Source organism: Coregonus lavaretus (genome assembly GCF_964263955.1).
Source record: "Coregonus lavaretus genome assembly, chromosome: 39".
Classification (NCBI taxonomy): domain Eukaryota; kingdom Metazoa; phylum Chordata; class Actinopteri; order Salmoniformes; family Salmonidae; genus Coregonus; species Coregonus lavaretus.
The window spans coordinates 9,467,926-9,480,849 of record NC_140026.1 but is presented as its reverse complement, the minus strand read 5'-3'; the positions used below and the strand labels follow the sequence as shown (position 1 = coordinate 9,480,849).

The 12,924-nt window shown below is 43.4% G+C and overlaps 1 protein-coding gene across 1 annotated transcript in view; it reads right to left on the bottom strand.

The window, feature by feature from the left end:
* Nucleotides 1-5,570: 5,570 nt before the first annotated feature.
* The window catches only part of LOC311112696 (uncharacterized protein), a gene marked incomplete at both ends in the record, with an annotated part of 92,900 nt that continues 85,546 nt past the window's right edge, over nt 5,571-12,924 (bottom strand). Inside the window, one exon of the mRNA XM_084155829.1 lies at nt 5,571-5,932. Within this exon, the coding sequence (XP_084011955.1) occupies nt 5,571-5,932 (362 nt within the window). The remainder of the gene's footprint in view (nt 5,933-12,924) is intronic.

Here is a 12,924-nt window from a genome sequence, read left to right as displayed (position 1 = left end):
GAACCGCCTCCTGGGTGTGAGCCAGGTGCCTGTTCAAAGCCCATGGCAAAATCGTCTCAGAACAAAAGTGAAGTAGCCTAGGCTAGATAAAGAACTTGGAGTAATGAATAGGATTCTGTGTTTTCACATGCAAAAGTGATTGCTTTTGATAAAATGCTTTATTTGCCTTCCCAATGAAAAGTAGTTTGAAAATGTTAACATATTTTATGGAATAGAGATATTGTACCATGATGCCTTGTTGACAACGTGACCGTGCGGGCGCAGATTACTGTTCGATTTGTGAAGGGCGGTCCTCCCTCACCGCTTTTGCCCAATCACATCACAGGCCATAGAACGGTGCACTGCAGCTCAGGTTAATAGAACTCCCTCATAGAGCCCCACAGTGGTGGTGTCATAATACCCATAAAACCTAGCGGTCAAACAGGGAAATGGATCCAATCGTTTTTCCACAATTTATTTTTCCCATTGGGAATTTTAGAAACACTTAAAATAAGGGCTGTGTTTCGCGTAGGCTTACCCTTGTGTGACGTTTTGATAACCATGTAAATCTCTCTCGGACAAGGTGACTTTTATCAATATATTCAGCTCTATTTACTCTCAAATTCGAAAATGCTAATTAGCATCAAAGTAGACATCATGCAAGACTACAAATCCCTGCAAGCTCCTGCACGTCATCTCTGGCGGACACCTTTACTAACAGGTATTGTGTCAATTTAAAACTTTCACAGGACAATTCACAGAATTGTCAATTTAAATAAATGTAGCCAATTTATTCAATACAAAACTTTGCCAACATTAGATAGTTAATCCAGAGATTCTTACATTTGCCTTGATTCGGCAATCTCATCCAGATCACCATGGTATTTGTAGTTCTTTTTGATAGCCACATTAGCAGCTAATTAGGGTTTAATTTTTGTGGGATAAATAGAGACTAATATATATTGTCCGAGAGAGATTTACACGGTTATCAAAACGTCACGCCAGGGTAAGCTTACACGAAACACAGCTCTTATTTTAAGTGTTTCTAAAATCCCCTATGGGAAAAATGAATGGTGGAAAAACGATTGGAACCGTTTCCTCCTTCTTCTTCTTCTTCTTCTTCTTCTTCTTCTTCTTCTTCTTCTGTGGGTTTTATGGCGGACTACATCCAAAAGTTGTATTGCCGCCACCAACTGGACAATTTGAAACAAAAATTAAATAAAAAATAAATAAACTATACTTAGGTGATTCTAACAATCCACCCTAATAAAAAAATGTACATTGCCAAAACAAACAAAACTCCCACTTCTTCCTTCTTTTAGTTCTCCATATCTCCATTCTCAGTCTCTAGGACCTGAGAAGGTGGTACGGCTTTTGCTAATATTCCATGCAACTCCTTTGCTGTGAAATCTTTCAGCCCCATGAACCGCTCCGCCGCAATCACAATTATTTCAATCTTCCTAGATCTTTTCTCCACCTTGGCAGTGCCATTTATCACCATTGCGATAAAGGCCACAAAGTCCACCTTTTTAACCTTTAAAATGTCAGGATCATCTTGGTGAAAGGCAACCCCTGCAGCCTGCAGTGAAGGCCTATCAACCACCATGGACTCTTCAGGAGCACCATTCAAACCTTCAACCCTTTTAACCGCTGCTGCATAGGAAATGCTCTGTACAGTCGTGGTCAAAAGTTTTGAAAATGACACAATTATTGGTATTCACAAAGTTCGCTGCTTCAGTGTTATGAGATATTTTTGTCAGATGTTACTATGGTATACTGAAGTATAATTACAAGCATTCCATAAGTGTCAAAGGCTTTTATTGACAATTACATTAAGTTTATGCAAAGAGTCAATATTTGCATTGTTGACCCTTCTTTTTCAAGACCTCTGCAATCCGCCCTGGCATGCTGTCAATTAACTTCTGGGCCACATCCTGACTGATGGCAGCCCATTCTTGCATTATCAATGCTTGGAGTTTGTCAGAATTTGTGGGGTTTTGTTTGTCCACCCGCCTCTTGAGGATCGACCACAAGTTCTCAATGGGATTATGGTCTGGGGAGTTTCCTGCCCATGGACCCAAAATGTCAATGTTTTGTTCCCCGAGCCACTTAGTTATCACCTTTGCCTTATGGCAAGGTGCTCCATCATGCTGGAAAAGGCATTGGTCGTCACCAAACTGTTCTTGGATGGTTGGGAGAAGTTGCTCTCGGAGGATGTGTTGGTACCATTAGGAGACGGTCCTGGCACTTGCTGGACTTTCTTGGGCGCCCTGACGCCTTCTTCACAACAATTGAACCACTCTCCTTGAAGTTCTTGATGATCCGATAAATGGTTGATTTAGGTGCAATCTTACTAGCAGCAATATCCTTGCCTGTGAAGCCCTTTTTGTGCAAAGCAATGATGACGGCACGCGTTTCCTTGCAGGTAACCATGGTTAACAGAGGAAGAACAATGATTTCAAGCACCACCCTCCTTTTAAAGTTTCCAGTCTGTTATTCTATCTCAATCAGCATGACAGAGTGATCTCCAGCCTTGTCCTGGTCAACACTCTCACCTGTGTTAACGAGAGAATCACTGACATGATGGCAGCTGGTCCTTTTGTGGCAGGGCTGAAATGCAGTGGAAATGTTTTTTTGGGATTAAGTTAATTTTCATGGCAAAGAGGGACTTTGCAATTAATTGCAATTCATCTGATCACTCTTCATGACATTCTGGAGTATATGCAAATTGCCATCATCAAAACTGAGGCAGCAGACTTTGAAAATTAGTATTTGTGTCATTCTCAAAACTTTTGACCACGACTGTACAACCCTGACTTTGGCCACCTCATTTTCTTCCTCCCTTGTCGGGCATTCAGAAGACGTGGCTTCATGGTTCCCACCACAATTACATCATTTCACTTTTTCGTCACTTTTATAACACATTAAATGATATTTTCCACAACTTGGACATCTCGGTTTCTACCTTCTGCAAACCCTTGACACATGACCAAAAGCTTTACAATGATCACACTGCACTGGTCTTGGGATAAATGCTCTGACTTTGTAGTTTATATACCCCATTTGCACTTGAGTACGGAGAGACTCCATATCAAAAAACTAAAGAACATATAAACTCTTCACTTTTTCATCAATCACCACTAGAATCCTCCGACGTGCATCAATCACTCCAGGAATATTTTTTTATCTCTTTAACATAGACTTCCCACGAGACGCCAGATATTACTCCCTTGAGGGGTGCTCTGTTCCGAAGAGACACACACGACACGTCAAACTTTTCACCCGCCTCTCGCGATCCTCACATCCTTCACTTTACCCATCACTCTCTCCACCAGGTTGGATAGCTCAAATGGATTCTTCAAGATTGGTATTTCGATAAGCTGCTCCTCAATAACAAACCTTACTCCTACAAGATATATAGGGACATTCTCACCCCACTTTGCTCCGTTTTCCATTCTTTTGAACAATACTCCAATCCTCCTTGATTCTACCGCCATTAGATTCACAATCCACTTCATCGTCCGCCTCCGCCAACTTTTCCTACCTTCCTGAACCATTTCCTTGTTTGACCGCTAGGTTTTATCGGTATTATGACTCATACTGTGGTACTCTATTGCGCTGGGGCAGCGTTTCCCAACTCTGGTCCTCAAGTACCACCAACTGTACACATTTTCGTTGTAGCCCTCATTCAACTCATCAGGGGCTACAATAAAAAGGGAAAAAACAAATACATGCAACAACTGTAGTTTAGACATTTTCAGTCGAATGAGAGTTTGGTAGCCTATTTAGTACAGTCAGTATGTGTTTCTTTACTCCACACAAGGAAGGAAAAATCAAAACAAAGTGGTTGTCACTAGTTACCGCAGCCATAAAGTCATAAACCCCGCCCATTTCTGCAATTTATCGCCTTCAAATGTGATTTTAAACCTAACCCTAACCTTAACCACACTGCTAACCTTATGCCTAAACCTAATCTTAAATTGTTATCATGAATCTTTACGATATAGCCATTCTTTGCTTTGTGGCTGTGGTAACTAGTGGAAACATTCTACTTCCGTGATCTAGTCAAATAATTAACAAAATAATATTGGTTGTAGTGGGTGGCGAACCCAGAAACGCACAACAGCGCCGCCAGCTGGATGGGGGTTTATTAATCTACAAGGCAGCCTACAGATCAGTAGTAAAGGGAAACGATAACTACATGTCGACAAAACAGTGGTTTAGGATGATCTGGGAGAATCCATTCTGAGAGTCAACTGTATAGCATTACTCTATACAAGATTAAATCAATATCATGAATGAGCAGCATTAGGTGAAATCTGATGAGACATACTCTTGGATAAAAGCAAGGAGACCTTTCCTGGAATTTTATTTGATGTATCAATAATATCAGACATCATTCATCACCATGAGAGAAATGACAAAACAAATGGAATTCCTTTCTGTATTTATGTGAAAACATCAACCGACTTTGATCAGCAGACCTGTGACCTTCCTACAACACTATGTACCATTTATTTTATCATTGACCTCATTATTCAAATAAAACTTTATGTATAGAACATTTTACGAAAAGTGAATCCATCACGCACCAATTCATTTGAACCCCAAAGCATGAATGATCCAGAGTTGCTTTGCTTTCCTAAGAGTGTTGTCCACATCCTGCCTGTTATTCCCATCTTCTGACAGAAGATCTTTGTTCTCATCGACGGGGCTGTAGTGGAACAGGTTGAGAGCTTCAAGTTCCTTGGTGTCCACATCACCAACAAACTATCATGGTCCAAACACACCAAGACAGTCGTGAAGAGGGCACGACAAAGTCTATTCCCACTCAGGAGACTGAAAAGACTTGGCATGGGTCCCCAGATCCTCAAAAAGTTAGACAGCTGCACAATCGAGAGCATCCTGACCGGTTGCATCACCGCCTGGTATGGCAACTGCTCGCCTGGTATGGCAAGGCACTACAGAGGGTAGTGCGTACGGCCCAGTACATCACTGGGGCCAAGCTTCCTGCCATCCAGGACCTCTATACCAGGCAGTGTCAGAGGAAGGCTCTAAAAATTGTCAAAGACTCCAGCCACCCTAGTCATAGACTGTTCTCTCTGCTACCGCACGGCAAGCGGTACCGGAGAGCCAATTCTAGGTCAAAAAAACTTCTTAACAGCTTCTACCCCCCAGCCATAAAACTCCAGAACAGCTAATCATGGCTACCCGGACTATTTGCATTGCCCCCCACCCCATCCCCCTCTTTTACGCTGCTGCTACTCTGTTTATTATCTATACATAGTCATTTTAACTCTACCTACATGTACATATTACCTCAATTACTTCGACTAGCCGGTGCCACCGCACATTGACTCTGTACCGGTACCCCCCTGTATATAGCCTCCCTACTCTTATTTTATTTTACTGCTGCTCTTTAATTATTTGTTAGTTTAATTTTTTACTTATCTATTTTTTACATAACACTTTTTTTCTTAAAACTGCATTGTTGGTTAAGGGCTTGTAAGTAAGTATTTCACTGTAAGGTCTACACCTGTTGTATTCGGCTCATGTGACAAATAAGATTTGATTTGATAATGTTCTTTCTTTCAGTTTTCTTCCTGTTTTCTTCCTTTGTGGACGTTAACCACATGCCTCAGAAGATTTGTTTTATGAGTGAAACTTTTACCACAGATTGAGCAGCCATTTCGTTTCTCTCCTTTGTGAATCTGTATATGTTCGGCCAGGGTGCCCTTGTATCTGAAGCTTTTCCCGCAAACCATACAGCTAAATGGTTTCACTCCTGTGTGAGTCCGTATATGAAAGTTCAGGTGACTCTTCTGATTGAAGCTTTTCCCGCAGTCACCACAGCTAAATGGTTTTACTCCTGTGTGAGTCAGTATGTGCAAGTTCAGGTGACCCTTCTGATTGAAGCTTTTCCCGCAGTCACCACAGCTAAATGGTTTCTCTCCTGTGTGAGTCAGTTTATGCCTGGTTAGGAGCCAGTGGCAATTGAAGCTTTTACCACAGTCACCACAACTAAAAGGTTTCTCTCCTGTGTGAGTCAGTATGTGCCTCCCTAGGTCTCCTTTCTGACTGAAGCTTTTCCCACAGTCACCACAGCTAAATGGTTTCTCTCCTGTGTGAGTCAGTTTATGTCTGGTTAGGTCCTTCTTGGTACTAAAGCTTTTGCCACAGTCATGGCAGCTGTGAGTCGTTTTAGACGTGGTGCTGGGTTTGGAATGGCATTTCCTCAATGGTGGGCTGGGATCCAATGGTGGGCTGCTGTCAAGTCCTACTGGGTCGCTGCTTACGGCTGAACTGTGGTTTGAGGCATTGTTTTGATTATCTGGAGGGTCACAGGAAATGTCGAGACCCTTTAGGTGGGTCACAGTGCCAAAAGGTTTGAAATCCACTGGTTTAGAGTCACTCTCTCGGTTCTCCACAGTCTGGGTTTGGGGAACAGTCAAGGACCAAAGTGGGTCTTCCTGATCACATTCACTTTTCACACAGGGAGGAGTGAATTTGAACTCTATGATATCAGCCTCCAGCCCTTGAAGCTGCTCTTCCTCCTGACTGGTCCTGAGTTCCTCCTGTTCCTCTTTAATCTGTGTGGGCTCTGGGTCCTCCTGCCCCAGACTGGGGCTCCACTCCTGCTCACAGTGCTGCTGCTTGGGGGGAACCTCCTCTTCAGAGACAGAGAGAGAGAGCTGCAGGGAGTCTGGAGGGAAGGAGAGGAGGAGCAGAGGTTACCAATACACTATTTAGACATGCCTGAGTGCACAATAACATTTAAAATGTTTAGCTAATGGAAACTCGAGAAGGACCACAAAAAAACATTGTCTCGAAGCTATGTTACACAAAAACCTCTGTGGAAATCTGTGGTAAAACAGCTAACAGTAAGTGTATATTTTGTATTTGTAAAGTTATTTTGGAGGATAATTAATGAAGGTTTCAAAATCCACATCACAATCAATCGATCAAATGTTTCTAGACAGACCGTTTCACATTTGACCAAATCATCGTCCTGAGCTTATCAAAAGGGACGTTGAATGACTCAGAAAATCTTCAGAGCAAGTTCAAATAGAATTTTACTCAACATTCGTCAATGGAAAGATTTGTGACACTGCTGTCCAAGCAAGGGAAAGCATTGGCACATTGGAGGTATTTTTATCCATTCACGGTAAAAGTAATAAAAATACTTCTTAAAATGGTTGAAATGGTGATCACTGAAAGCCTAAACAGTTAATTAATTGAGTAGGACTGTATCTAGCTATCAGTTCATACGAACCTATTCTACATAGTTTTATCTCTGGTGTGTTCCGCAGCAGTCTCCGTAGCCGATCATTCTCCTCCTGGTACTCCACTACCGTTTTCACAACCTCACCAAAAATCTCCACAGCAGCAAACGCCGTTAAACGCTCATTTAAAAACATACGAAACGACTGTAGTTTAGACGTTTTCAGTGGACTGAGAGTTGGGTATTCAGCTAGTATGGCTTCTTGAAGTGGGTCCTCCAGATCACATTCACTTTTCACACAGGAAGGAGTGAATATGGAGTCTTTGGTATCAAATAGCACTTGAAGCTGCTCTTCCTCCTGACTGGTCCTGAGTTCCTCCTGTTCCTCTTTAATCTGGGTGGGCTCTGGGTCCTCCTGCCCCAGACTGGGGCTCCACTCCTGCTCACAGTGCTGCTGCTCAGGGGGAACCTCCTCTTCAGAGACAGAGAGAGAGAGCTGCAGGGAGTCTGGAGGGAAGGAGAGGAGGAGCAGAGGTTATCCACAGTGCATTCGGGAAGTATTCAGATCCCTTGACTTTTTCCACATTTTGTTACATTACAGCCTTATTCGAAAATTGATTAAATAGTATTTTTTCCTCATCAATCTACACACAATACCCCATAATGACAAAGCAAAAACTGTTTTTAGTTTAGTTTTGCAAATTTATTAAAAATAAAAAACGAAAATATCACATTTACATAAGTATTCAGACCCTTTACTCAGTACTTTGTTGAAGCACCTTTGGCAGCGATTACAGCCTAGAGTCTTCTTGGGTATGACGCTACAAGCTTGGCACACCTGTATTTGGGGAGTTTCTCCCATTCTTCTTTGCAGATCCTCTCAAGCTCTGTGGAGCTATTTTCAGGTCTCTCCAGAGATGTTCGATCGGGTTCAAGTCCGGGCTCTCGCTGGGCCACTCAAGGACATTCAGAGACTTGTCCCGAAGCCACTCCTGCATTGTCTTGGCTGTGTGCTTAGGGTCATTGTCCTGTTGGAAGGTGAACCTTCGCCCCAGTCTGAGATCCTGAGCGCTCTGGAGCAGGTTTTCATCAAGGATCTCTCTGTACTTTGCTCCGTTAATCTTTCCCTCAATCCTGACTAGTCTCCCAGTCCATGCAGCTGAAAAACATCCCCACAGCATGATGCTGCCACCACCATGCTCACCGTAGGGATGGTGCCAGGTTTCAACCAGATGTGACGTTTGGCATTCAGGCCAAAGAGTTCAATCTTGGTCTCATCAGACCAGATAATCTTGTTTCTCATGGTCTGAGTCCTTTAGGTGCCTTTTGGCAAACTCCAAGTGGGCTGTCATGTGCCTTTTACTGAGGAGTGGCTTCCTTCTGGCCACTCTATCACAAAGGCCTGATTGGTGGAGTGCTGCAGAGATGGTTGTCCTTCTGGAAGGTTCTTCCATCTCCACAGAGGAACTCTGGAGCTCTGTCAGAGTGACCATCGGGTTCTTGGTCACCCTCCCTGACCAAGGCCCTTCTCCCCCGATTGCTCAGTTTGGCCAGGCAGCCAGCTCTAGCAAGAGTCTTGGTGGTTCCAAACCTCTTCCATTTAAGAATGATGGAGGCCACTGTGTTCTTGGGGACCTTCAATGCTGCAGAATTTTTTTGGTACCTTTCCTCAGATCTGTGCCTCGACACAATCCTGTCTCGGAGCTCTACGGACAATTCCTTCGACCTCATGGCTTGGTTTTTGCTCTGACATGCACTGTCAACTGTTGGACCTTATATAGACAGGTGTGTGCCTTTCCAAATCATGTCTAATCAATTGAATTTACCACAGCTGGACTCCAATCAAGTTGTATAAACATCTCAAGGGTGATCAATGGAAACAGGATGCACCTGAGCTCAATTTCAAGTATCATAGCAAAGGGTCTGAATACTTATGTAAATAAGGTATTTCTGCCTTTAATTCCCAACATATTTTCTGGAACTAGTCATTTTTAGCCACATGTAGTAGACGACAGCGCGCCACTTTTTGCCATTGTCAATTGTTTGTTAGTGTTGTTTAGTCTTTTACTGAATGTGTTGTTTGTCAAAAAACAAAACAAAACAAGAAAAAGACGAGTTCCATCTGCAGAAACAGACGTTTATAAGACACTAAACAGACGTTTATAAGACACTAAACAGACGTTTATAAGACACTAATCCCAGTTAACCCAAAACTACAATCTTGCGTAATTTGGTCGTCTGTCCACGAGAGATTGAGGGGATTCGATTAAGCTGGCCCGGCCGCCCGGGTGGAGTAAAGCGCCATTTTACTGCCACGGAGCCGCGATAGTACTGCGGCCCGTTGTGACATATCTGTCCGGCTCTGCACAGCCCTACCGCACGCCTCCTAAAATGTCCCAACCAACGCAGCGGCTCCTATTCATTTCATTTGGATGGTTGGAGGAATTGCTTGAGCCGCGCTGAGAATTAGAAAACTATGAAGGCTAACGGATCAATATTTTTAAAACAATGCTGTGCTGACCCGAGCACGTTTTGGACTCTGTTTTATGGAAAAGCGATGCTGCGTTGTTGACGATATGACCGAGCGGAGCAGATTACTGTTCTATTTCAGCAGGGACCGCCCGCCTCCCTCACCGGCTTCAATCGCCTGGTCACGTGACGGACCATAGCCCGACGCAACCCAGAACAGCGTAATCCAATCCCTTCATTAATAAGACACCAGTGCCTTTCAAACATAACCCTTAACTTAACCATTTTAAATGTCAACTTCAAATGGGGGTAGGGACGACCCAAGGATCCCAGATAGCACAGACCTTTCTGTTACTGGCTCAATGCGCTAACCGCTTGGTAGTCTGATTAATCAGCCTGTAATACACAATTCATTTGATTTGATTTATTAGGATCCCCATTAGCTGATGCCAATGGAGACAGCTAGTCTTACTGGGGTCCGACACATAACGAAAAATACATTACAGACAAAACACTTTACAATTTACACATTCAAAAACATCAGCATTCAGTGTGTGTGTGTGTGAGTATCTATCAGTTACACATACATGTCAGTACATACACACAACAAGTAGGTCACATGGGGGAGATCCGTTGTGCCGTGAGGTGTTGCTTTATTTGTTCTTGAAACCAGTTTTGCTGTTCACTTGCGCTATATAAATGGAAGGGAGTTCCATGCACTCATGGCTCTGTATAATACTGTACGTTTCCTTGAATTTGTTCTGGACCTGGGGACTGAAAAGCCCCCTGGTGGCATGTCTGGTGGGGTAAGTGTGTGTGTGTGTGTCAATGCTGTGTGTAAGTTGACTATGCAAATGACGCAGTCAGTCTTTTCTCAACTCCTAGCCAAGAGAGACTGGCATGCATAGTATTAATATTAGCCCTCTGGTTACAATGAAGAGCAACACGTGCGGTTCTGGGCCAGCTGCAGCTTAACTAGGTCTTTCTTGGCAGCACTTGACCATATGACTGGACAATAATCAAGATAAGATAAAACTAGAGCCTGCAGGACTTGCTTTGTGGAGTGAAAAAAAAGAAAAAAAAAGAAGAGCATCTCTTTATTATGGTCAGACCTATATACAGTGAGGGAAAAATTATTTTATCCCCTGCTGATTTTGTACGTTTGCCCACTGACAAAGACATGATCAGTCTATAATTTTTACGGTAGGTTTATTTGAACAGTGAGACAGAATAACAACAACAAAAATCCAGAAAAACGCATGTCAAAAATGTTATAAATTGATTTGCATTTTAATGAGGGAAATAAGTATTTGACCCCTCTGCAAAACATGACTTAGTACTTGGTGGCAAAACCCTTGTTGGCAATCACAGAGGTCAGACGTTTCTTGTAGTTGGCCACCAGGTTTGCACACATCTCAGGAGGGATTTTGTTCCACTCCTCTTTGCAGATTTTCTCCAAGTCTTTAAGGTTTCGAGGCTGACGTTTGGCAACTCGAACCTTCTGCTCCCTCCACAGATTTTCTATGGGATTAAGGTCTGGAGACTGGCTAGGCCACTCCAGGACCTTAATGTGCTTCTTCTTGAGCCACTCCTTTGTTGCCTTGGCCGTGTGTTTTGGGTCATTGTCATGCTGGAATACCCATCCACGACCCATTTTCAATGTCCTGGCTGAGGGAAGGAGGTTCTCACCCAAGATTTGACGGTACATGGCCCCGTCCATCATCCCTTTGATGCGATGAAGTTGTCCTGTCCCCTTAGCAGAAAAACACCCCCAAAGCATAATGTTTCCACCTCCATGTTTGACTGTGGGGATGGTGTTCTTGGGGTCATAGGCAGCATTCCTCCTCCTCCAAACACGGCGAGTTGAGTTGATGCCAAAGAGCTCATCTGACCACAACCCTTTCACCCAGTTCTCCTCTGAATCATTCAGATGTTCACTGGCAAACTTCAGACGGCCCTGTATATGTGCTTTCTTGAGCAGGGGGACCTTGCGGGCGCTGCAGGTTTTCAGTCCTTCACGGCGTAGTGTGTTACCAATTGTTTTCTTGGTGACTATGGTCCCAGCTGCCTTGAGACCATTGACAAGATCCCCCTGTGTAGTTCTGGGCTGATTCCTCACCGTTCTCATGATCATTGCAACTCCACGAGGTGAGATCTTGCATGGAGCCCCAGGCAGAGGGAGATTGACAGTTATTTTGTGTTTCTTCCATTTGCGAATAATCGCACCAGCTGTTGTCACCTTCTCACCAAGCTGCTTGGCGATGGTCTTGTAGCACATTCCAGCCTTGTAGGTCTACAATCTTGTCCCTGACATCCTTGGAGAGCTCTTTGGTATTGGCCATGGTGGAGAGTGGAATCTGATTAATTGATTGCTTCTGTGGACAGGTGTCTTTTATACAGGTAACAAACTGAGATTAGGAGCACTCCCTTTAAGAGTGTGCTCCTAATCTCAGCTCATTACCTGTATACAAGACACCTGGGAGCCAGAAATCTTTCTGATTGGGGGGGTCAAATACTTATTTCCCTCATTAAAATGCAAATCAAATTTATAACATTTTTGACATGCGTTTTTCTGGCTTGTAAGAAACCTTTACAGGATTTTGCAGTCATTAGTTTCAGGCTGTATATGCAAATTAATAGTGTATTACAGCCTGATTAAATCAGACTAACCACTAGGCTACCTGCCACCATAATGGTAATCACTGTTAGCCTAAACAGTTAGCCAGCAGATCCGACCCGCTTGCTTACGGCTGCGCTAGGGTCCGACAGCATTCACGTGTAGATTAAGACACCGTGGAGCCAGCGCGAGATATGGAAAGAAAAACGCACAATCCAGGGATGAGAAATGCGTTGTACTCCGAATTGTCCCATTATCCGGAAAACTGTAATTTTTCGTCTTCATGCTAAGTAGCAGAAGCCCACAGCAGCCATTTGGGAATAGCAGTGTTAGCCAATCAGCTCCTTTGTTGTTCAACACAATGTGCCATTCCATAATGGCTGCTGTTGCTACTGTTAAGTTAGCATGAGGATGAAAACGCAATTGACTTAAAAACTAGCAGTGGTTCAATCTTCTCGGTGTAACAGTTGGGAGGGATAATTGGACAATTCGGAGTACAATACATTTCTCATCCCTGGATTGAGGTACGTTTTTTCTGAGCAGTATCTCGAGCTGCAGTGTCTTAAGGAAAAGTCCACCCAAAACCACTCATTCCTTTCATTTACAGTGTTAAATAACACTAATATGTGAGAACAAT